The sequence below is a fragment of the Hemiscyllium ocellatum genome, chromosome 30 (genome assembly GCF_020745735.1).
Source record: "Hemiscyllium ocellatum isolate sHemOce1 chromosome 30, sHemOce1.pat.X.cur, whole genome shotgun sequence".
NCBI lineage: Eukaryota > Metazoa > Chordata > Chondrichthyes > Orectolobiformes > Hemiscylliidae > Hemiscyllium > Hemiscyllium ocellatum.
This window is the reverse complement of record NC_083430.1, coordinates 6222115-6247403: the sequence shown is the minus strand read 5'-3', so window position 1 is coordinate 6247403 and position 25289 is coordinate 6222115. Positions and strand designations below refer to the sequence as shown.

General features: G+C 43.8%; 1 protein-coding gene across 3 annotated transcripts in view; it reads left to right on the top strand.

Annotated features, from left to right (window-relative positions):
* Positions 1-25289, top strand: part of col16a1 (collagen, type XVI, alpha 1) — a 330536-nt gene that overhangs the window by 274112 nt on the left and 31135 nt on the right. For all 3 annotated transcript variants that reach the window (XM_060847623.1, XM_060847622.1, XM_060847624.1), the window contains exons 54-59: positions 3894-3929; positions 10372-10434; positions 15837-15908; positions 18893-18946; positions 19031-19075; positions 19521-19565. In XM_060847623.1, coding sequence (XP_060703606.1) covers positions 3894-3929; positions 10372-10434; positions 15837-15908; positions 18893-18946; positions 19031-19075; positions 19521-19565 — 315 coding nt within the window. The remainder of the gene's footprint in view (positions 1-3893; positions 3930-10371; positions 10435-15836; positions 15909-18892; positions 18947-19030; positions 19076-19520; positions 19566-25289) is intronic.

The following is a 25289-nucleotide window of genomic DNA, read 5'->3' as shown; positions in this document are numbered from 1 at the left end:
ATCCCCAGTTGTGAATGGGTCCCATTCCTGAGTACACTCATGAGTTGATTTGTATGCAAGTTGGAACACAATGCAGGACAAAATGTTAAGCAGCAGTTTGAACCAAGAAAATTTACAGCCCAGGAACAGGCCCTTCGGCCCTCCAAGCCTGAGCCGATCCAAATCCACTGTTTAAATCTGTCACCCAATTCCTAAGCACCTGTATCCCTCTGCTCCCCACTTACTCATGCATCTGTCCAGATACATCTTAAATGAATCTACCGTGCCTGCCTCTACTACCTCTGATGGCAACACGTTCCAGGCACCTACCACCCTCTGTGTGAAGTACTTGCCGTGTGTATCCCCCTTAAACTTTCCACCTCATCACCTTGAAAACGTGACCTCTCGTTATTGAATCCTTCACCCTGGGAAAAAGCTTGTGTCTATCCACCCTGTCTATACCCTTCATGATTTTGTAGACCACAATCAGGTCTCCCCTCAATCTCCTTTTTTCTAATAAAAATAAACCTAACCTACTCAACCTCTCTTCATAGCTAGCAGCTTCCATACCAGGCAACATCCTCATAAACCTTCTCTACACCCTCTCCAAAGCGTCCACATCCTTTTGGTAATGTGGCGACCAGAACTGTCCACAATATTCTAAATGTGGCCGAAGTAATGTCTTGTACAATTTTAACATGACTTGCCAGCTCTTATACTCAATATCCCGTCCAATGAAGGCAAGCATACTAAATGCCTTCTTGACCACTCTCTCCACCTGTGCAGCAACCTTCAGGGTACAATGGACCTGCACTCCCAGATCTCTCTGCCCATCAACATTTCCCAAGGCTCTTCCGTTTACTGTATAAATCGCTCTAGAATTAGACTTCCCAAAATGCATCACCTCACATTTGCCTGGATTGAACTCCATCTGCTACTTCTCCACCCAACTCTCCAGTCTATCTATAATCTCCTGTATTCTCTGACAGTCTCCTATGCTTTCTGCTACTCCACCAATCTTTGTGTCATCAGCAAACTTGCTGATCAGACCAACACTGCACTCTTCCAGATCATTCATGTATATCACAAACAACAGTGGCCCCAACACTGACCCCTGTGGACCACCACTGGTCACCTTTCTCCATTTTGGGAAACTCCCTTCAACTACTACTCTCTGTCTCCTGTTGCTCAACTAGTCCTTTATCGACCGAGCTAGAACACCCTGCACACCATGCGACTTCACGTTCTTCTTTAGTTTACCATGGGGAACCTTATCAAACGCCTTACTAAAGTCCATATATATGACATCTATAGCCCTTCCTTCATCTATCAACTTGGTCACTTTCTCAAAGAACTCTACTAAGTTGGTAAGGCATAATCTCCCCCACACAAAACCATGTTGTCTATCACTGAAAAGCCCATTATTTTCCAAATATAAATAGATTTTATCCCTCAGTACATTCTCCAACAACTTTCCCACCACTGACGTCAGGCTCACTGGTCTGTAGTTACCTGGAATATCCCTACTACCCTTCTTGTACAGGGGGACAACATGAGCAACCCTCCAGTCCTCCGGCACCTCACCTGTGTTTAAGGATGCTACAAAGATATCTGTCAGGACCCCAGCTATTTCTTCTTTCACCTCCTTCAGCATCCGGTCCTGGGGATTTGTCCACCTTAATAACCTCTAGCCTCCCCAGCACATCTAGTCTACTTATGTCAACGTGATTCAGAGTAATGAAACTTTTAGCTCTAATCTCAACATTCATCATTATCCTCTCCTCAGTGAACACTGATGCAAAGTAATCATTCAGAATCTCACCCATTCTCTCAGGTTGGACACACAGCCTTCCTTCATTATCCTTTAGTGGACCAATCATTTCTCTAATTACCTGCTTACTTTTTATATACGAATACAAGACTTTGGGATTCTCCTTAATTCCGCTCGCTAAAGCTATTTCATGACCCCTTTTAGCCCGCTTGATTCCTCGTTTAAGATTGGTCCTACTCTCCCAATATTCCTCCAGGGCCCGTTTTGTTCTTAGCTGCCTAGACCTTATGTACGCTTCCCTTTTCCTCTTGGCTAGTCGTACGATTTCTCCTGTCATCAACGGTTCACAAATCTTGCCTTTTCTATCCTTTGTTTCAACGGGACTTGCCTATCCTGCACTATCTTTAACCTATCGTTGAAAGCCTCCCACATCTCAAATGTGGACTTCCCTTCAAATAGCTGTGTCCAATCCACATTTCCCAGCTCCTGCCTAATTTTGATATAATTGGCCTTAGGACCACTCTCATCTTTGTCTATGAGTATTCTAAAACTTACAAAAATGTGGTCACTGTTCCCAAAGAAATCCCCCACCGCAACTTCTACTACCTGTCCTGGCTCGTTCCCCAGTACCAGGTCCAATATGACCCCTTCCCTCGTCGGACTGTTGACATACTGCTCTAGAAAACTTTCCTGGACGCTTCTTACAAATTCTACCCCATCCAGACATCTGACACTAAGTGTATCCCAGTCAATGTTGGGAAAATTAAAATCTCCCATCACCACTACCCTGTTGCCTCTATATCTTTCCATAATCTGTTTACCTATTTGTTCTTCTACCTCACACTCACAGTTGGGAGGTCTGTAATACAGCCCCAACAATGTAACTGCACCCTTCTTATTTCTCAGCTCCACCCATAATGCCTCACTACTGAAGCCCTCCATAGTGTCCTCCTTTAGCACAGCCATGATATCATCCCTGACCAGCAATGCAACATCTCCCCCTTTTACTTCCCTCCCTGTTCTGTCTGAAGCATCTATATCCTGGAACATTTAGTTGCCAATCATGCCCTTCCTTCAACCAAGTCTCTCTGATTGCAATAACGTCATGCTCCTAGAAACCAATCTAAGCCCTAAGTGCCTTACCCACTATACTCCTTGCATTAAAGTATATGCATTTCAGGCCACCAGTTCTTTTGTGTTCATCTGCTCTCTGCCTACTCTTCCCCTGATTAATGCTACCTTCATGATTCTTACAGTGTCCAGTTTCCACCTCGCTGTCTACTTGTCTTCTCTTCTGGTTTCCAGCCCCCTGCCACATTAGTTTAAAACCTCCCCAACAAAAGCAGCAAAAACTCCTCCAAGGATATGAATTCCACTCTGGTGCAGGTGTGGACCGTCCAATTTGTAATAGTCCCACCTTCCCCAGTTTGTAAGTACAGGACATGTTCATGTTGCCAGGTCTTTAAAATTATACCTTCTGTGGGATCGCACTCGTAAGTACGAGCGTTCGTAAGTTGGACATGCCTAAACCAGAGGCCTCCCTGTAAGCGGGATACATGGTATCCTCACACAAACAGGAGTGAAATCTAGAGAGTGGTGAACATTGGAGCTGGAGTGCATTATTTCCCTAATTTCATTTTGAATGAGCCTCTCCCCCACTCCCTACCCTTTTGTTAGTGTTACACTGCCTCTGGTGGACAGTGTTTGTTAATTGTTTGTAATGAGGTTATTTTAAAAAGAGTGAAATCTGGAACTCTGTCACAAAAGGCTGTGGAGTCTATGAGGGTAATCCAAAGTTTCAAATCTGAGGTTGGTAAATAAAAGCTGTATTATTCACAGTGGGTAAATGCAGTGGAGGTACCAGTCTGCAGTGACCCAATTGAAAACATTCCTCCTGCTCCGCTATTCCTAACACTGGCTTTTAGCACTCACCCACAAGTGAGAATGAGGGCAACGAGACCAACATCCCACCCCAGCTGCCATCCAACAGCTGGTGAACCTGGTCGTGGTGAGGAACTGGGGCCAATTACTGCTGGACATTGGGATCTAAAGGGACAAGCTCTTTCGATTATCATGTTCAAAACATGGGACAACATGGTAAAATTTTCATATCCACAGCTAATCTCCTGGTATTCTTTTCCAGGGATTCCAAGGTCAACCCGGATTTCCAGGACAGCCAGTAAGTGAGATGACTTGTTTGGAGATCAGATTGTTGAATGTGTTGTGGAAAGAGTGGGTGCTGTATTGTACAGACAGTCAGCGCCATGATGTACAGATGGTCGATGTTGTGTTGTACAGTCCGTGAGCGCTGTGTTGTATAGGTGGGTGTTGTATTATACAGACAGTGAGCGCTGTGTTGTATAGGTGGGTGTTGTATTATACAGACGGCGAGCACTGTGTTGTATAGGTGGGTGTTGTACAGACTGTGAGCACTGTGTTGTATAGGTGGGTGTTGTACAGACGAGCACTGTGTTGTATGGGTGGATGTTGTATTATACAGACGGTGAGCACTGTGTTGTATAGGTGGGTGTTGTGTTGTACAGACGGCGAGCACTGTGTTGTACAGGTGGGTGTTGTATTATACAGACGGTGAGCACTGTTGTACAGGTGGGTGTTGTACAGACGGTGAGCACTGTGTTGTATGGGTGGATGTTGTATTATACAGACGGTGAGCACTGTGTTGTATAGGTGGGTGTTGCGTTGTACAGACGGCGAGCACTGTGTTGTACAGGTGGGTGTTGTACAGACAGTGAGCACTGTGTTGTACAGGTGGGTGTTGTACAGACAGCGAGCACTGTGTTGTACAGGTGGGTGTTGTACAGACGGTGAGCACTGTGTTGTACAGGTGGGTGTTGTACAGACAGTGAGCACTGTGTTGTACAGGTGGGTGTTGTACAGACGGTGAGCACTGTGTTGTACAGGTGGGTGTTGTACAGACGGTGAGCACTGTGTTGTACAGGTGGGTGTTGTACAGACGGTGAGCACTGTGTTGTATAGGTGGGTGTTGTGTTGTACAGACGGTGAGCACTGTGTTGTATAGGTGGGTGTTGTGTTGTACAGACGGCGAGCACTGTGTTGTATAGGTGGGTGTTGTACAGACTGTGAGCACTGTGTTGTATAGGTGGGTGTTGTATTATACAGACGGTGAGCACTGTGTTGTACAGGTGGGTGTTGTACAGACGGTGAGCACTGTGTTGTATAGGTGGGTGTTGTATTATACAGACGCTGAGCACTGTGTTGTATAGGTTGGTGTTGTGTTGTACAGACGGTGAGCACTGTGTTGTTTCGGTGGGTGTTGTACAGACGGTGAGCACTGTGTTGTATAGGTGGGTGTTGTGTTGTACAGACTGCGAGCACTGTGTTGTACAGGTGGGTGTTGTACAGTCGGTGAGCACTGTGTTGTATAGATGGGTGTTGTATTTCACAGACTGTGAGCACTGTGTTGTATAGGTGGGTTTTGTGTTGTGCAGACAGGTGTTGGACAGAAAAGGGTCACATTGTACAGAGGGTGAGGGTCGCGGTCGGAGAGTGGGTGAGGGTCGCGGTCAGAGAGAGAGTAAGCATCCCCGTCAGACAGCCAGTGAATGTCGTGCTGTTTTGTATAGATAGTGGGTGTCATGTTGTACCGATGAGTGCTGTGTTGAATGGAGGGTTCATGTAGTTTTATGCAGATATTCGAATATAGATTTTTAAAATAGAAATGTTTGGAATTGAAATAATTTCTCCCATTGATGGTCAATGATAAGGGATTCCTCACCACCACGATCATGAAGAGTGTACATGGGGTTACAGGTGAAAGGTGTTAATGCAGACCGTATTTGAATAAGAGTGAGCAGCTCAGAGGGAGCAGCTGATCAGGTTGTTATCTGATACTGATAGAGATTTCGAGACACTTAACATACTGGTTTGTGAGGAGGTTTGCAGGAATTAGATAATATTTCAGGAAACTGGATTCCCTTTCAGCTGCTCCTCCCTTTGGTAGTTTATTGTGTGGGATTATGATTTTCAGAAGCACAAGATTCTGGGTAATCCAAGATGGAGGACAGGAAAACTTTCTGGCTGTAAGAGCTTCTCCTTTTTTGAGGTATTTTAGGTGTTGGAGGTGATTTCCTCGAATTCCAGGAGCAGCAATTACTGTTTTATATGCTGTTGCATTGTCTTGGAACTTTGGAAATATAAAGTCAAAACAAGAGCAGTTTAAAAGGGAGAAGAGCAGACAAAGGAAGCACATGGTGAGGACAGTGCAGGGGAGAGAGAGAGAACCTGTACAGTTACAGCCTTTGCTGTTTGAATTCGTGTATCGCTGGACATCGGAGTGCATCTGGGAAAGTTAACAAACAGTGAAGTTCACAACTAATCTTGGAGGAACTGTTGGGCGAAGTTCACAGCACAGAATCAGATAAGTTAATTGTTATTTTAACTCTGTCTAAGAGAAAGGCTGCAGTAGTGAGTATAGTGGGTTCTTTCTTGATTATATGTTTTTGGAGATAAGTCTCTTGATTAAACTTAAAATATAAGCCATAGCTATTAATTTAACCTGGGACAGTGTTTGTGGAGGAATAAGACGATGTTATTTTCTGGGTCTGTAGATTGTGAAGGAGCAAAAATGGCCTTTGCAGTGATATGTGCTTCTTGTCAGATGTGGGAGTTTAAAGAGAGTTTAAGGATTACTGCGGATTTTATCTGCCATAAATGCTGTTGGATGCGAATCTGATCAGATCGAATGAATCGGTTGGAGAGACAGATAGAAGTGATGAGGAATTTGCAACAGCAACATTATGTGATGGATGGCAGTTATAGGAAGGGGGGAAAGTCTCAGATACAGTCACATAGATGGGTTAACTCCAGGAAGGGTAAGAGAGGTAGGCACCTAGGGCAGGAGTCTTTTGTGGATATTCCCATTCCAAACAGGTATGCTGTTTTGGAAAATGTAGGGGGTGATGGATTCTCAGGGGAACGCAGCACGAACAGCCAAGTTTCTGGTATTGAGACTGGCTCTAATGCAATGAGGGGAACGTTGGTTTCCAAGAGATCAATTGTGTTAGGGGATTCTGTAGTCCGAGGTACAGACAGACGTTTCTGTGGCCAGCAGAGAAAAATCAGAATGGTGTGTTGTTTCCCTGGTGCCAGGATAATCAAGGATGTCTCAGAGGGTGCAGAATGTTCTCACGGGGGAGAGGGGCCAGCAGGAGGTCATTGTCCACATTGGAACCAACAACATTGGAAGGGAAAAGGTTGAGATTCTGAAGGGAGATTACAGAGAGTTAGGCAGAAATTTAAAAAGGAGGTCCTCAAGGGTAGTAATAGCTGGATTACTCCCAGTACTACGAGCTAGTGAGGGCAGGAATAGGAGGATAGAGCAGCTGAATGCATGGCTGAGGAGCTGGTGTATGGGAGAAGGAATCACATTTTTAGATCATTGGAATCTCTTTTGGGGTAGAAGTGACCTCTACAAGAAGGACGGATTGGACCTAAATTGGAAGGGGACTAATATACTGGCAGGGAAATTTGCTAGAACTGCTTGGGAGGATTTAAACTAGCAAGGTGGGGGGGAGGGGGGAGACCCAGGGAGATAGTGAGGAAAGAGATCGATCTGAGACAGGTACAGCTGAGAACAGAAGTGAGTCAAACAGTCAGGGCAGGCAGGGACAAGGTAGGATGAATAAATTAAACTGTATTTATTTCAATGCAAGGGGCCTAACAGGGAAGGCAGATAAACTTAGGGCATGGCTAGGAACATGGGACTGGGATATCATAGCAATTACGGAAACATGACTCAGGGATGGGCAGGACTGGCAGCTGAATGTTCCAGGATACAAATGCTACAGGAAGGATAGAAAGGGAGGTAAGAGAGGAGGGGGAGTGGCATTTTTGATAAGGGATAGCATTACAGCTGTGCTGAGGGAGGATATTCCCAGAAATACATCCAGGGAAGTTATTTGGATGGAACTGAGAAATAAGAAAGGGATGATCACCTTATTAGGATTGTATTATAGACCCTCCAATAGTCAGAGGGAAATTGAGAAACAAACTTGTAAGGAGATCTCAGCTATCTGTAAGAATAATAGGGTGGTTATGGTCGGGGATTTTAACTTTCTAAACATTCACTGGGACTGCCATAGTGTTAAAGGTTTAGATGGAGAGGAATTTCTTAAGTGCGTACAAGACAGTTTTCTGATTCAGTATGTGGATGTACCTACTAGAGAAGGTGCAAAATGTGACCTGCTCTTGAGAAATAAGGCTGGGCAGGTGACTGAGGTGTCAGTGGGGAGCACTTTGGGGCCAGCGACCATAATTCTATTCATTTTAAAATAATGATGGAAAAGGATAGACCAGATTTAAAAGTTGAAGTTCTAAATTGGAGAAAGGCCAATTTTGACGGTATTAGGCAAAAACTTTCGAAAGCTGATCAGAGGCAGATGTTTGCAGATAAAGTGATGGCTGGAAAATGGGAAGCCTTCAGAAATGAGATAACAAGAATCCAGAGAAAATATATTCCTGTCAGGGTGAAAGGGAAGGCTGGTAGGTATAGGGAATGCTGGATGACTAAAGAAATTGAGGGTTTGGTTAGGAAAAAGAAGGAAGCATATGTCAGGTTAAAGACAGGACAGATCGAGTGAATCCTTAGAAGAGTATAAAGGAAATAGGAGTATACTTAAGAGGGAAATCAGGAGGGTAAAAACGGGGACATGAGATAGCTTTGGCAAATAGAATTAAGGAGAATCCAAAGGGTTTTTACAAATATGTTAAGGACAAAAGGATAACTCGGGAGAGAATAGGGCCCCTCAAAGATCAACAAGGCGGCCTTTGTGTGGAGCCACAGAAAATGGGGAAGATACTAAATGAATATTTTGCATCAGTATTTACTGTGGAAAAGGGTATGGAAGATATAGATTGTAGGGAAATAGATGGGGAAATCTTGCAAAATGTCCAAATTACAGAGGAGGAACTGCTGGATGTCTTGAAACAGTTAAAAGTGGATAAATCCCCAGGACCAGATCAGATGTACCCAAGAACTCTGTGAGAAGCCAGACAAGTGATTGCTGGGCCTCTTGCTGAGATATTTGTATCATCGATAGTCACAGGTGAGGTGCTGGAAGACTGGAGGTTGGCAAATGTGGTGCCACTGTTTAAGAAGGGCGGTAAAGACAAGCCAGGGAACTATAGACCGGTGAGCCTGACCTCAGTGATGGGCAAGTTGTTGGAGGGAATCCTGAGGGACAGGATGTACATGTATTTGGAAAGGCAAGGACTGATTCGGGATAGTCAACATGGCTTTGTGCGTGGGAAATCATGTCTCACAAACTTGATTGAGTTTTTTGAAGAAGTAACAAAGCAGATTGATGAGGGCAGAGCAGTAGATGTGATCTATATGGACTTCAGTAAGGCATTCGACAAGGTTCCCCATGGGAGACTGATTAGCATGGTTAGATCTCATGGAATACAGGGAGAACTAGTCATTTGGATACAGAACTGGCTCAAAGGTAGAAGACAGAGGGTGGTGGTGGAGGGTTATTTTTCAGACTGGAGGCCTGTGACCAGTGGAGTGCCACAAGAATCGGTGCTGGGCCCTCTACTTTTTGTCATTTACATAAATGATTTGGATGTGAGCATAAGAGGTACGGTTAGTAAGTTTGCGGATGACACCAAAATTGGAGGTGTAGTGGACAGTGTAGAGGGTCACCTCAGATTACAACAGGATCTGGACCAGATGGGCCAATGGGCTGAGAAGTGGCAGATGGAGTTTAATTCAGATAAATGTGAGGTGCTGCATTTTGGGAAAGCAAATCTTAGCAGGACTTATACACTTAATGGTAAGGTCCGAGGGAGTGTTGCTGTACAAAGAGACCTTGGAGTGCAGGTTCATAGCTCCTTGAAAGTGGAGTTGCAGGTAGATAGGATAGTGAAGAAGGCGTTTGGTATGCTTTCCTTTATTGGTCAGAGTATTGAGTACTGGAGTTGGGAGGTCATGTTGTGGCTGTACAGGACATTGGTTAGGCCACTGTTGAAATATTGTGTGCAATTCTGGTCTCCTTCCTATCGGAAAGATGATGTGAAACTTGAAAGGGTTCAGAAAAGATTTATGAGGATGTTGCCAGGGTTGGAGGATCTGAGCTACAGAGAGAGGCTGAACAGGCTGGGGCTGTTTTCCCTGGAGCATCGGAGGCTGAGGGGTGACCTTATAGAGGTTTACAAAATTATGAGGGTCATGGATGGGGTAAATAGGCAAAGTCTTTTCCCTGGGATCGTGGAGTCCAGAACTAGAGGGCATAGATTTAGGGTGAGAGGGGAAAGATATAAAAGAGACGTAAGGGGCAACTTTTTCATGCAGACGGTGGTCCGTGTATGGAATGAGCTGCCAGAGGATGTGTTGGAGGCTGGTACAATTGCAACATTTAAGAGGCATTTGGATGGGTTTATGAATAGGAAGGGTTTGGAGGGATATGGGTGCTGGCAGGTGGGACTAGATTGGGTTGGGATATCTGGTTGGCATGGACGGGTTGGACCAAAGGGTCTGTTTCCGTGCTGTACGTCTCTGTCACTCTATGACTCTAAGCACAAGGACAATATTCAGGAAATCAGCAGCATTCTGAACTCTACCCTTCCTGTGATTTTGTTAGGGGCCGATCGGTTTCCCAGGGAAGTCTGGGCCACCTGGACCCCCAGGACCTTCTGGTGAAAAGGTAAGTGCATTCTGATGAAACCTGCATGTGATGACCTGAGCGATGTTAGGTTTTTATTGGGTCGGGGTATATAAAGTGCCGATTAACCATGAAAATGTGTGGCCGAACAGGGCTGCATTTACCTTTGCTCCAAAGCTGTATTACAGCAACTGCAGCACATACCTACGTGAAGCGTTGTAGCCAACCGTTGCAGCTCGATGAGACCCTACTCTCCTGTGAGAAGCTTGAGAAAAGAAGCCATGATCAACAAGGTGCTGTTAAGGTCTCTGTCCTCAAGCAGGAATGTAGATTGAACACACATTGATTGTCGCTCTCATTGATGAAAATCACGTCACACCAGGTTATAGTCCAACAGATATATTTGAAAGCACAAGCTTTCAGAGCCGTGCTCCTTCCTCAGTAGTAATGGGGCAGGATATATAGGACACAGAATTTATACATAAAAGATCAAACGTGTCATACAACTGAAATGATGTATTAGATAAACTAGATGGCTTTTAAGTTTTTCAACCCTTTAAATGGGATGCAGGTTTCAATTGGTTAATATGCCTTCCAAAGATATATAAAACCAACATACATGGATGTTATATCATACCAGGCAATGGGAACCTATCTGGCTATGATGAGGGCATCTTGAAACCCATTGTACAGGGCACCCCCAGCTTCTGTCGCCACACTACAGATTTCTTGCAGCAACTCGGCACCCACAGACAGGTCAAATCAGGAACATTCCTCATCACACTGGACGTTTCCGCACTCTTCACCAGCATCCCCCACAACGACAGCATCGCTGCTTCAGCCTCAGTACTTAACACCAACAACTGCCAGTTTCCAGGCACTATCCTACAACTCACCTGCTTCAGCCTCGAACACGATGTCCTCACCTTCAAATACCAGTTCTTCATCCAGAACACAGAACAGCCATGAGGACTGAAGTTGCACCCCAATATGGCAACATTTTCATACACAAGTTTGAACATGATTTCTTTACTGCACAGAATCTCCAACCAACACTATACACCAGGTACACTGATGACATTTTCTTCCTCTGGACCCACGGCAACGAGTCACTGAAAAAATTACATAGTGATATCATCCAACCATCGGACTATTCTTTAGAATCAGTCTCATTCTTAGACACATACATCTTCTTCAAGGATAGACACCTCAGTACCTCACTGTACCACAAGCTGATGGATTACCTCATGATGCTGTACTTCTCTAGCTTTCGCACTAAACATATTAAAAAAAAACCAACCCCTACAGATAAACCCTACGCATACACAAAATCTGTTCAGATGAAGAGGAACACAATGGATACCTGAAGGTTCAAAGGACGCCCTCATAAGAATGGGATACGATGCTCAACTCATCAATTGCCAGTTCCAGCGTGCCACAGTGAGAAATCAGAGTGACCTCCTCAGGAGACAAATGCGGGATATGTTGTTGTCCAGTACTTCCCGGGAGCAGAGAAACTGCACCATGTCCTTCACCGCCTGCAACACATTATCGATGAGGATGATCACCTCACCAAGATCTTTCCTACACCCCCACTTCTCGTGTTTAGACAACTGCAAACAGTTAAACAGACCATTGTTTACAGCAAACTGCCCTGGCTTCAGGAGACATTGAACCACAACACAACCTTGTCATGGCAACCACTGCAAGACCTGTCAGAGCATCAACATTGAAACCGCCATTACACATGGGTACACCACCCACCACGTGCAAGGCAGGTAGTCATGTGACTCAGCCAACGTTGTCTATCTCATTTGCTGGAGGCAAGGAATGCCCTGAGGCACAGTATATTGGTGAAGCCAAGCAGATGCTACAACAATGGATAAATGGCCACTGCGCAACAATTGCCAGACAGGAATGTTCCCTACCGAGGGGGAGCACTTCAGCACTCAAGGATATTCAGCATTGGATCTTTGGGTGAATGTCCTCCAAGGCGGACATCGGAATACACACCAACACAGAATTGCTGAGCAGCGACTGTACCCATGAGGTCAACCTCAACTGGGATCTTGGGTTCATATCACACTACAGGTGACCCCCACCACACTATACAATCTCTCACACGCATTCACAGGCAAGCACACATACACACCCACACACTCTCTTACATAAACACACTCTCACAGACCCTCTCTCACTCACACACACATACACTCACACACACTCACACGCATACCCTCTCACAGGCATACACTCCATCACACTTGCGCATATGCTGTTTCAAGTATGCAAACACAAAAGCTCTCACTTGTACGTACACACTCACACACATGCATGCGTGCTCTCTCTCTGTCTCTCTTTCTCTCACCACACACACACACACACACACACACACACACACACACCCCGCCCCCCACCTTATGCACACACATATGTAACCTGATGGGATGAATTTGCATTTGCAGATACATTCTATTTGGTTCGAAAACACACAGTCTGTAGGCAGTCAGTTAAGTTAATGTGACATTTAATAAATTCCTACTTTGGAAATAAAACCAATCTGACTCCAAATTGGGATACAGACAGGCTCTAACCTCACACCTTTAATGCATTATCTGAGCTGAGATGTCACCTTTTTTTAATATACTGATAAAACAAGTTAATAAAAATTGACTTGATGGTAGGAGACAGAGAGTAATAGTGGAAGGATGCTTGTCAGACTGGAGGCCTGTGACTAGTGGAGTGTCTCAGGGGTTGGTGCTGGGCCCCTTGCTGTTTGTTATCTATATCAGTGATTTGGATGAGAATGTACAAGGCATGATTCATAAGTTTGCAGATGACACTAAAATAGGAGGTAGCATGGACAGTCAGGAAGGTTATCAGAAATTGCAGCAGGACCTTGCTCAGCTGGGGAAGTGGGCTGAGAAATGGCAAATGGATTTTAATAAAGGTAAGTGTGAGGTGTTGTATTTTGGAAATAAAAGCTGGAGATTCATGGTGAATAGTAGGACCTTAAGGAGTGTAGTGGAACAGAGGGACCTCGGAGTTCAGGTGTACAGTTCTCTGAAAGTGGAGTCACAGGTAGACAGGGCAGTGAAGATGATGTTTTGCACACTGGCCTTCATCAGTCAGGGCATTGAGTATAGAAGTTGGGAAGTTATGTTGTAGTTGTACAGGACGTCCGTGAGGCCACACCTGAAGTACTGTGTTCAGTTTTGGTCACCTTGGAAGGATATTATTAAACTGGAAAGAGTGCAGAAGAAATTTACAAGGATGTTGCCAGGTCTCAGGGGCCTGTGTTATAGACAGAGATTGGACAAACTGAGACATTTCTCTTTCAAGCGTAGGAGACTGAGAGGGTATCTTGTAGAAGTATATAAGATTGTATGATGGTGAACTCACTCAGTCTTTTTCTCAGGATTGAGGAATTGAGGACTAGTGGGCACCAGGTTAAGGTTAAAGGGGCAAGAATAAAAGGGAACCTGAGGGGCAACACTTTTACACAGAGGGAGCTACACGTATGGAATGAGCTGCCAGTGGAAGTGGTTGTGGTGGATACATTAGCAACATTTAAAACACATTTGAACAAATAAGAATAGGAAAAGTTTAGAAGGATATGGACTAAGTGAGGAAAATGGGGTTAGCATTGAGGAACATTTTGGTTTGCACACACCAGATTGGGCCGAACGGCCTGTCTCTCTGCTGTCGAATTCTATGTCCTCAGGTTATCACAAGGCAGGGACTTGAAAGAAATTCTGGGATTTACATATTAATCAATTGAAGTCTGCATTTCCATTCTAAGTGATTAAATACTTAACAGTCATCTAGGTTTGTCTAATACATCGCATCATTTGTATGATACTTTGCTCTTTTACTTATAAATTCTGTGTTTGATGTATCCTACCCCAGTAGCTACCTGAGGAAGGAGCAGGGCTCCGAAAGCTTGTATTTTCAAATCAGCCTGTTGGACTATAACCTAGTGTCGTGTGATTTTCAACTTTGTCCAGCCCACTCCAATACCAGCACCTCCACATCATCATTCACTGGTATCATTGCAGAGAGAAAAGCAGGACTGCAGGAGCAAGTGGGGGGTGGGTGGCAAGACCAAAGCCCAGAGGGCAGAACGTGGCCAGGAATTGAGGAACCCCAGGAGGGAGCAATGGGAAAACCCTACTGAGTTGTAGAAGAGTTCAGAATAGAAAGCTGAAAAGGATCAGCCATGGGATGAGAGAGTCTCACTGCAGTGACTGAGTTAATGGACAGAAAAACATGACCCAGCATTTTGTACATATCCAGAAAGGCCCTTACACAGAATGGAACGTTTTGTTTTCCTTTCACCAAATCACCATGATATTTTTCTAACTATTACCAGTAAATCGCTCGTGTTGCTAATTAAATACTTACATGCAAAATCCATTACTGGCAAAGCAAATGATCAAAAGTGAGGGAGCGATAGGGAAAGCAGGAAAGGGGTTAAGTCAAACTGGAGTTGGAGGGGGGGAAATAAAGCCTGTTTCAGTGATGCTGCCCACCACTCTTTATTTGACCTAGGTTTCTTACTTATCAGTGCTTTGTTACAAAATATATGACCTTTAGCAGTCAGTATGGCCATCCCTTATGAGCCCGTTTGTCAGAATCAGATTAGTTACAGTATCAGTCAGATCAGCCACGGTCTTCAGAAATGGCAGAGCAAGCTCAAGGGGCCGAATGGCCTCCACTGCTCCTTCATATGTAGAATGTGAGCAACAACCCATCTCTGACAAGTGTGGTCCAGTGTGAACTCCCTGCTGGCTGTGTGGAAAAGACTATGGTGAGTTGTGCAATGGTCTTCAGTTTAACTGAGGAAAGGTTGGATGACTGGCCTAAGTCTGGTATGAGAAAGGAGCAACTGGAGGGGCTGGCGTGTTTTTTTAATCATATAATCCTAGAGTATTGAAAGCCAGCCATTTGGCCCATCAAGTCCACACCAACCCTCCAAAGGGTAGCCCAGCCCTGTAACCTTGTTTTCCCCATGGCTAATCCACATAGTTTCTAGGGATGTGCAGGCTATGGGGAAACTTTACCATGGCCAAACAACCTAACCTGCACATCTTTGGATTGTGGAAAGAAACCAGAGCACCCGGAGGAAGAAACCCACGGAGACACCAGCAGGATGTGCAAACTCCACACAGGCATTCGCCAGAGAGTGGGATCGAACCTGAGTCCCTGGCATTGTGAGGCTGCAGGGCTAACCACTGAGCCACCATGAGAGAAAGTGAGGACTGCAGATGCTAAAGATCAGGGTTGAAAAGTGGTGGAGCTAGAAGAGCACAGCAGCATCCGAGGGGTAGGAGAACCGACATTTCGGGCATCAGCCCTTCATCAGGAATGAGCCACCATGCGATTGCTGTAGATAGGGAGTCCACCTACTGATGAGTGGCCTATATTTCTGTTCTGTGTTACAGGGCAATGATGGGAGTGTGGGTCCAGTCGGACCAACTGGCCCTCCAGGCAGAACTGGATCTCCAGGACAACAGGTGAGTGTTATTCCCACTGGCCCCTTTATTTTATGCTGGCCTTTATAACAGAGATATGGTGTACAAAAACTCAGAAGCTCCAATGAACTTTCCTAAATCACTGCTTCGTTCACAGCTTGGGAGGTTGCATCAAAATGAGGATATCAGAGTTTAGGAAGGATGCTGAGGCCTTGGAAGGGGGTGGAGAGATGGTTGATTGGAATCGGACCAGGGGTGTAGACCTTCAGAAATGCGGTGAGACTGGAAAATTTGGATTTGTTCTGTGGAATTCTGTGTCACAGAAATTGGTTGGAGCCAGAACATGCAATGTTTTTGAGGAGTTAGATACAGCTCATTGGACCAAAGGGATCAAAGCATATGGGGAGAAAGCAGGAACAGAGGTCTGATTGGATGGTCAGCCATATCTTATTGAATGGCAGAGCATGCGCAAAGGGCTGAAAAACCTCCCCCTGCTTCTATTGTCTATGTTTCTCCTTTTGAGCAGAGAGAGTTAAGGGGAGATTTTGTGGAAGTGTTCAAAATAGCGACTTTCTGTCAGAGTAAACCAGAAAGCACAGACTGAAGATCATGAATGAGAAAACCAGGAGAGTTAATTCAAACATCAATGTGATCTGGAATGCACTGTGCTACCTGAAAGGTCACTTGTTGCAAATTTAATGATAACTTCCAAAAAGAAATTAGACAAACCCTCAAAAAGATGAAGCTTTGCAAAACTTTGGTGGAAGTTATAGAGAAATACAGAGAAATGAAATAAATTGGCTAGGCACAGGTATAGTGGGCGAATTTACATTCTGTTTTAACATTTTGTTTTGAAAATGCTGGTATCTGTAAAAGTTGGTGGTCGGTCACCTCAGATGCAGACTGATACCAACAGCATGGGGTCAGTTGAAGTTACAGCTGAAGTTACCATGAAGGACTCTGTTTCTAAACCTCTCCCCTCGCCTGAGCTGAGGTGCCCCTCAGGTTCAACCACTGCTGGTTATCTGTCTCAAATAAGACAGCAGCCCTACAGTCCAAAGCCAAGAACAAAGAACAAAACAGTACTGGAACAGGCCTCTGGCCCTCCAAGCCTGCGCCCTTCTGTACTAAAACTGTTTTCACTTACAGGACTCATATCCCCCTACTCCCTTCCTATTCATGTGTTTGTCCAGATATTTCTCAAATGCTGCTATTGTTTCTGCTCCTCCAGCAGCACATTCCAACCACTACCACCCTTTGTGTGAACAACCTGCCTCGCACAGCTCCTTTCAAATGACCCTTTCCTTATTTTGAACCTGTGTCCCCAAGTAATTGACCCCACGACCCTGGGGAAAAGCCTCCATTCACAATCTTATAATGTTCTTTCCAGTCACCCCTCAACCTCTTGTGATTCAGTGAAAACAAACCCAGTCTATCCAACCTCTCTTTATAGCTGAAATCCTCTATACCAGGCAACACCATGGTAAAACTTTATTGTACCCACTCCAAAGCATCAACCACACTACCCCACTCCTTCTGGTAGTTTTGTGACCAGAACTATATGCAATATTCCAAGTGCGGTCTAACTAAAGTTCTATAAAGCTGCAACATAACTATCTTTATACTCAGTGCCCCTTCCGATGAAGGGAAGCGTGCCTGAGGCCATTTGTACAACCTTATCTACCTGCGATACCAGCTTCAGTGATGTGTGGAACTGTTCACTCAGATCCCTCTCCGAATCACTTTTCCTAAGGGTTCTGCCATTCACCACATAATTTCCACCTGTACTTGACCCTCCAAAATGCATCAAATGCAATAGGACTATGATACCTCGACTGTTAAATGTGACCATGAAGTGCCAGATTGTTGTAAAAACTCAACTGAATCACAACATCCTCAGTCTGCTGTATGTCAGACTTCAATCCTATCCCTTCTAGAGGCACTCTGTCACTTCAAACCCAAAACAAAGCCCACCATCACATTCGTAGGGATGGTGTACAAATGCTTATCAAATATCAGCATCAAGTTACCCAGGTCTGGGTCATGAGTAACTAAATGCAGTGTGTAACCCCTAACTTGAAACCATCCTTCAATTTGCCAGTTTGATATTTTGACCATCTCAAAATGTTAAACAGTCTCCACTATCCTTTTGAAATTAAAATTCTGCAGATGCTGGAAATCTAAAGCAAACACAGAGATTGCTGGAGAAACTCAGTAGGTCTGACAGCATCTGTGGAAAGAGAAAATCAGTGTTAGTGTTTGAGTCTGGTATGACTCTTCTTTCAATTCTTTTTATTGTCTCCATGATGTTAGTCTAATCCCTAACTCTAACCTCTAATTAGATTCACATCATTTCTGATTCATGTTGCACAGGAAGCCTTCGGCCCACCACTTTGGGCCATATAAACAAAGACCTGATTTGAAAGGTCAGCTTCCAATCCACAGCCTGATCAAAATCTTAACCATGTCACAACCTCATCAGGAAGGCCAGTCAAAGACTGCATCAAGGCTAAAGCGTAAATGTCTGGAAAAATGCCAGATCCAGGTTCTTGTACCAGTCTGTGGAAGCCACAGCTGCAATCTGGTTATAAAATCACATAAGATTCGCATTCACAATAACGTTTTATGATTTAATATGTTTCATGGACGAGTTGGACCAAAGGGTGTGTTTCCGTGCTGTATATCTCTATGACTCTCCGATTTTTACCTCACAATTTTACAGTGACTATTGAAACCGAAGTATTTCGTTGTTGGAGTATGAGATTGTGGAAATGTTAACTTGACTGGGCTTGGGTGGGCAGTGGGATAGTAGAGGTAAAAACGAGGATTGGAAACCTGAGTCTGGATTAGAGGTTTGCTGGAAAAGCACAGCAGGTCAGGCAGCATCCACGGAGCAGGAAAATCGACGTTTCGGGCAAAAGCCCTTCATCAGGAATAAAGGATAGTAGAGCCTAATGAGATGGCTGATTTGTTCCTGCATTGCTGTAGCACTTTCCTGACACATGTTGTGTTTGTTCTTTCTGCAGGGTCCTCCAGGAGTGGAAGGTCTGGATGGGAAGGAAGGGAAGCCTGGCCCACGGGTAGGACATTAGCCACATGTCCAAAGTGTGTTGCTCCTCTTGGGAAGGGTCAGAGTCACTGATGGTGTTTGTTTTGTGTTGCAGGGTGAGACTGGTCCACCTGGACCCCCAGGGCTCAGGGGACTACACGTAAGTCCTTGTACTATCCAGCCACTCCCTGCTTTTGTTTCTGATCATGCAAATAATTATAAGTCCTTAACTACCTCGAATGATGTTGTAAATTAAAGGATTAAAAGGATAATTTGCATGAATTTGATTTGTACTTCATGGATTTTTTTCAAATAATCTGAAGATTTGCCAAATAATCTGGTTTATCAAATAAAAGAACCCAGAACAAGGGGGAAGACCCTTCCCAATACAGCTATGGAACCAGGCCCGAAGTGAGGAAGCATTTCCTCACACAAGGAGTGGAACATTGGAACTCTGTCCGCTGAAAGCTAATGGAAGCTGTCAGACTATTAAGACCCTTCAAAAATAGGATTGATTAAGTTTTGTGTGGAAGAGGATTACAATGCTAAAACAGTCTATGTAATTCTTTAAAGACTTATTCTAACTGGTTTCTTTCTTTTTACAGGGATTTAAAGGAAAATCTGGCCTTCCAGGTCAACCTGGACAGAGAGTAGGTATCTGCGAGTGAGCATTGTAGGATTTGTGTATCCATTTATGTTCAACGATAATGGAGTCCTAATGTGTTTGAGTCTGGAGATAGTATAGGTGTATGTAGGTATGATTCTAGGGTTGGAGGGGCATGATCACGAGATAGAATCAGGAATGATGTTTTGCTGAGAAGGCTTGAGCAGATAAAAGGCAATGTTAATATTCCAGAACCTTAAAGGAAGCTGAAAACACATTCTAGATTGTTACCTGAGTGACAGAGAAATAATCTGTTGAGGGGTTCAGTGTGTGGCAAAGGGCTACAGTGGAAGGCAGGGCTTCATTACATGAACCACTGGTGTCAGGATTGGGCAAAGGACAGCATGACATTCAGGAAAGGGTCATGTCAGAAACGCCAAGGAACGGGGTAGTGTATTTGAGTGAAAATAAGCAGAGTGTGTCAGGAAAAGATGGAGTAACAAAGATAACAGATAATTAGTGATTAAGGGCATGATAAAGAGAAAATTGGAATAAATCAAAGTTCAAGGTGTTATATCTGAATGGAAGAAGTGCTCATGATAAATTAAAAGCTTGGGTAGACGTGAATAGGTTGGATTAAATAGCCTTCACAGAAACAAGGCCAGAATTTAATCACCTTTGACACTATTCTGCCATGGGAGCAAACTGCACTTCCCTGTGTAAACCCCAGATAGGCTACGAGGTGTTGAGCCTCCTGCAAAGCCCAGTTGTGTGTTCAGAACGGCTGATAGGTTCCTGAGACAGAAGGCCCAATCAGAAGGCCCAAAGCTTGCTGGTGGCTGGCAGTCTGGCTGGGAGAACATTCCCACAGCAGCAACTTCTTATTCCCACAAAGATGCCAAGGTGACCCTGATCTGCTACCCACCACAGAAGTAAGAGCAGAGAGAGATCTTTTGGACATTGAGTCTGCTACACCATTCAATGAGACTGTGGCTGATCTGATCATCTCTAATTTCATTTTCTTGCCTTTCCCCCATAATCTTTGATTCCCTTACTGATTAAAAATCTGACCGTCTCAGCCTTGAATATACTCAATGACCCAGCTACGACAGCCTTCTGTGGTAAAGAATTTCACAGATTTGCTGTCCTCTGAGGAAAGAGATTCCTCTTCATCTTTGGCCTGATTGTTTCAATTAGGTTTTCTCTCATTCTTCTAAACTCCACTGAGTACAGGCCCAACCTACTCAACCTCTCCCAAGACAATGCTTCCATACCTGGTATCAGCCCAGTGAACTTTGTCTGGACTGCTCCTGATGCCAGTATGTTTTTCCAAAGATAAGGGATCCAAAAGTGTTCATATTATCCCAGGGGTGGTCTATCAGTGCCTTATATAGGTTTGGTAAAACCTCCTTATTTTTGTATTCCATTCCCTTTAAAATAAAGGCCAACATTCCATTTGCCTTAGCTATTGTAACTGAACTTGATGCTAGTTTTTTGTGATTTATCCATAAGGGCCCCCAAATTCTTCTGTGGAGCATCTTTGCGCAGACTTTCCCCATTTACATAATTACTCAGCTCCTCCATTCTTCCTGCCAAATCTCACATTGTATCCCATCTGCCAAGTTCTTGCTCACTCATGTAACTTGTCCATCTGCTAATGGAGACTGTTGTTTGTGTCAGCATCGCAGCTTGCCTTCCCACCTGTTTTTGTGTTGCCCACAAACTTGATGAGATTACATTTATTTCCTTCATCCACGTTATTAATACAGGTAGTTCCTCTGAAACACAATGGTTGCATTCTTGTGCAACCCCGCATTATGGCTGAAAATGTGTTGCTGGAAAAGCGCAGCAGGTCAGGCAGCATCCAAGGAGCATTATAGAAAAATCATACTTTAGAAACAGCACTTAAAGTGTCGACAATGTAATGGTGTTGCAGCCAACACACGTTTTAAACGTTTGTACTTTAGAAACTGTAGTTTAGAAACAATTTGTCAATCGTGTTACAGCAAATTCACGTTAACGAAACACGTGTTACAGCAGAATGACCTGTATGTATTGTAAATAATTGCCCAACACTGATTCCTAAGGCACTCTTCTAGTTAGAGTTTGTCATCCTGAAAATGTCCCTCTCATTCCACTTCTATTAGTTATAGCTATCAGTTAGTCCTTCCTCAATCCCATGCTAATATTCTACCCCGACACTAATTAAGTACCCTAACAGGCAGTTCCTTATCAAGTGCCTTGTTTAAGTCTAAATACATTACATCCACCACTTTGTCTTTCTCTGCTCTGCGTGTTACCTCCTCCGAGTATTCTGATAAATTTGTTAAGCACGATTCCCCTTGCACGAAGCCATACTGACTCTGCTCGATGACATAATGTGTTTCAAAATGCTTTGCTATTACATCGTTTGTAATAGATTCTGACATTTCTTCCAACAAAAGATGTTAAGCTAACTTGCCTGTACTTACCTGTTTATTGTCTACTTCTCTTTATAAATAAAAATACTGCATTGGTAGTTTTCCAATCCTATGGCACATTTCCAGAATCTAAGAATCCTTGGGAGATTCCTACCAGTACATCCACTATCTCTGTGTCTACTTCCTTTCATATTCTAAGATGTGTCCAGTCAGTCCAAGGGACTTATTGGTCTTTAGTCCCCATTGGTTTTCCTTGTATTTTTTCTCCAGTAATAACTATTGTGTTTATTTCCTCTCCTTTTGCCTTTTGATTACTCTGTATATTTTGGAATGCTATTAGTGTCTCTATGGTGAAGAGTGACGTATTTATTTAACTCTTTCCCTATCCTTATTTCCCCAGCTTCATTTCCTAAGGGACCCATGTTCATTTTACCTTTTATCTTCCTCTTTATAAATTTGAAGAAGCTCTTTACATTCATTGCAAGTTTACCCTCAAAACCTTTATTGTCTCACTATTATTGTTCAGGTCATCTTTTACTTTTTTATAAAAATTTTCTCAGTTCTCTGGCTTACCATTAATTTTTGCCAAATTGAATTTTTTTTTCTTTCAATTAAATACCACCCTGGTTAGCCATGGTTGGCTTACCCCCTTTCTAGAATCCTCCTACCTCACTGGAATATATCTTTGTTGTGAGCCATGAACTATTTTCTTAAAAGTCTGCCACTGTTCCTCAACCGTCCTTGCTGTTAATTCCTTTGGTCATTCCACTCCAGCCAGCTCTGTCCTCATGACTTTGTAATTACACTTATTTAATCCAGTTTAGGTTGTTCCATCTCATACTGAATGCTAAATTCTACCACATTATGGTAACTGTTTCATAGGAGATCTTTTCTTCGGAGATCATTTATTATACCTGCCTCATTACACATCACCAGATCCAAAATACCCTGATTCCTGGTTGGATCCACAATGCATTGTTCTCAAAACTGTCCTGTGTACACTTCTTATGAAGTTTTCATCATGCCTCCCTCTGTCAATCTGGCTATCCCAATCTTCCACTTTCTTACTTCCACCCATAGGGTTTCTACAGCTTCTAATCTGAGATTGCTGCCAAACATAGTTTTGGATACAATATCCTAGGATACTCACCTTTTGCCTATCTCTGTTGAAGTTAAAGACTGTTAAGCTGTCTGTGTGGAGTTTGCACATTCTCCCCGTGTCCGTGTGGGTTTCCTCCGGGTGCTCCGGTTTCCTCCCACACTCCAAAGATGTGCAGCTCGGGTGAATTGACCATGCTAAATTGCCCATAGTGTTAGGTGCAAAAGTCAGGGGTGAATGTAGAGGGATGGGTCAGGGTGGGTTGCTCTTCAGAGGGTCGGTGTGGACTTGTTGGGCCGAAGGGCCTGTTTCCACACTGTAGTGAATCTGAATCTAATCTAATAACGGATGGGGTAACAACAATATTGAGAAAAGATGTTGGCTCAGAAAACCATGAAGTAGAAACTGTTTGGGTGGAAGGGCCGAAATGTCATTTTGCGCTTTCCTGCATTAAATGTCATGTACTAACTGTCTGCCTATACCACCAACTTCACAATGTCCTTTTGGGATGGAACAGATGGAAGTAATGTATCCGCCTCCTTGCGTTAGTTGTAGGTACAGTATAAATCAGCAGGTTAGAGTTGCATGTAATAAAGATAACAGGGTCATCATGGGAATTTAACCTCCGTGTAGACTGGGCAAACCAAATTTACATTAATAGCTTGAGGAGAGATTTATGGAATATTTACAAGCTAGCTTTTTTAGATCACTTAGGAACAGGTTTAGATTTTATATCTGGTATTGTGCAATGAGCAATGATTATTGAAGATCCTTTTTGCTAGGGGCCTCCAGGAAAGAGTGACAATAATAGGATCGAATCTTATACTAAGTTTGAAAATGGTTATCTTAAATCTATACAACTATCGTGTGTATCAAGGACAAGTTTGCTCATCTAATGAAACCAACGCCATCTATAAAATTCCATGCAAAGACTGCCACAAACAGGAAGAAAGTTAGCCACCAGGATACATGAATACCAGCTAGCCACAAAAAGACACGACCCCCTCTCCCTCATAGCCCTACACACGGATGAAAAAAAAACACCATTTCGACTGGGACAACACATCTATCCTGGGACAGGCTAGGCAAAGACATGCCTGAGAATTCCTAGAGGCCTGGCACTCCAACCACAATGCCATAAACAAGCACATAGATCTAGATGCCATCTATCAACCCCTCAGAAAATGAACAGGAAATGACATCACCACAAACCCCAGGAGAAAGATATAAATAGAAAGCAGGAGACAACAGCTTCGCTTCACTTGGAGGTCACCACTGATGATGTTACCTAGCCAGGTAATGAAACGTCTGGATATCAAACCTACAGCTCAGCGAGCAAACCTTCACCCTAAACCTCAACCTGAGCCACAAACCTTCGCTCATCTAGACTGAGAAACTGTATTGAATTACGAGGGGGACTGAATGTAACCTTTCCAGGTTTGGGGGCAATACAGAGTCCGTGGTAAGGAGATCCAAAGGCTGCAGTGGGATCTTGACATGTTGGTGAGTGGATCAGAACATGTTGGAGGAAATAAAATGTGGGCAAAATGTGAAATCATCCACTTTCATAAGGAAAATAAAGAAGCAGAATGTTCTTTGAGCAGTTGGGAACTGGGAAATGTCAGTATTCAGAGGGAATCTGGGTGTCCTTGTACACAAATCACAAAGCTAACATTCAGGTGCAGCAAGCAATTAAGAAGGCAGATGAGATATTTGTCACAAAGGGAGAAGAAGCCTTCCAACAATTGTACAGGGCTTTGGTGAGGTTTCACCTGCAGTATTAAATACAGTTTTGTTCCCTTTATGCAAAGATATATTTGCCCCAGACAGTGCGACAAAACTTTACTAGACTGGTTCCTGGGAAAAGGGGATTGTACTGTGAGGGCAGTTCTATCAGATGAGGTCTAAATTACATATAATGTAAAAGAGTGAGAGGAATGTGATTAAAACAGATATCATTCTGAAGTGCGCTCTCAGGGTGGACACTGAGGAGAAGTCTGCCCTGGCTGGAGAATGGAGAATACAGGGTCTCAGTTTCAGGGTAAGGGACCGATCATTTAAGGCTGAGAAGAAGAGACATTTCTTCATTTAAAGGTTACGAATCTTTGACATTTTCTATCATAGAGGATTTTTGGATATTCATTCACTGAGAAAATTTAAGACTGAGTTTAATATCTTTTTGATTGCTAAAGGAATCAAGAGATCTGGGGATAAGAGTGTGTGAATAGGGATAGTGTGGGAATGGAGGTAG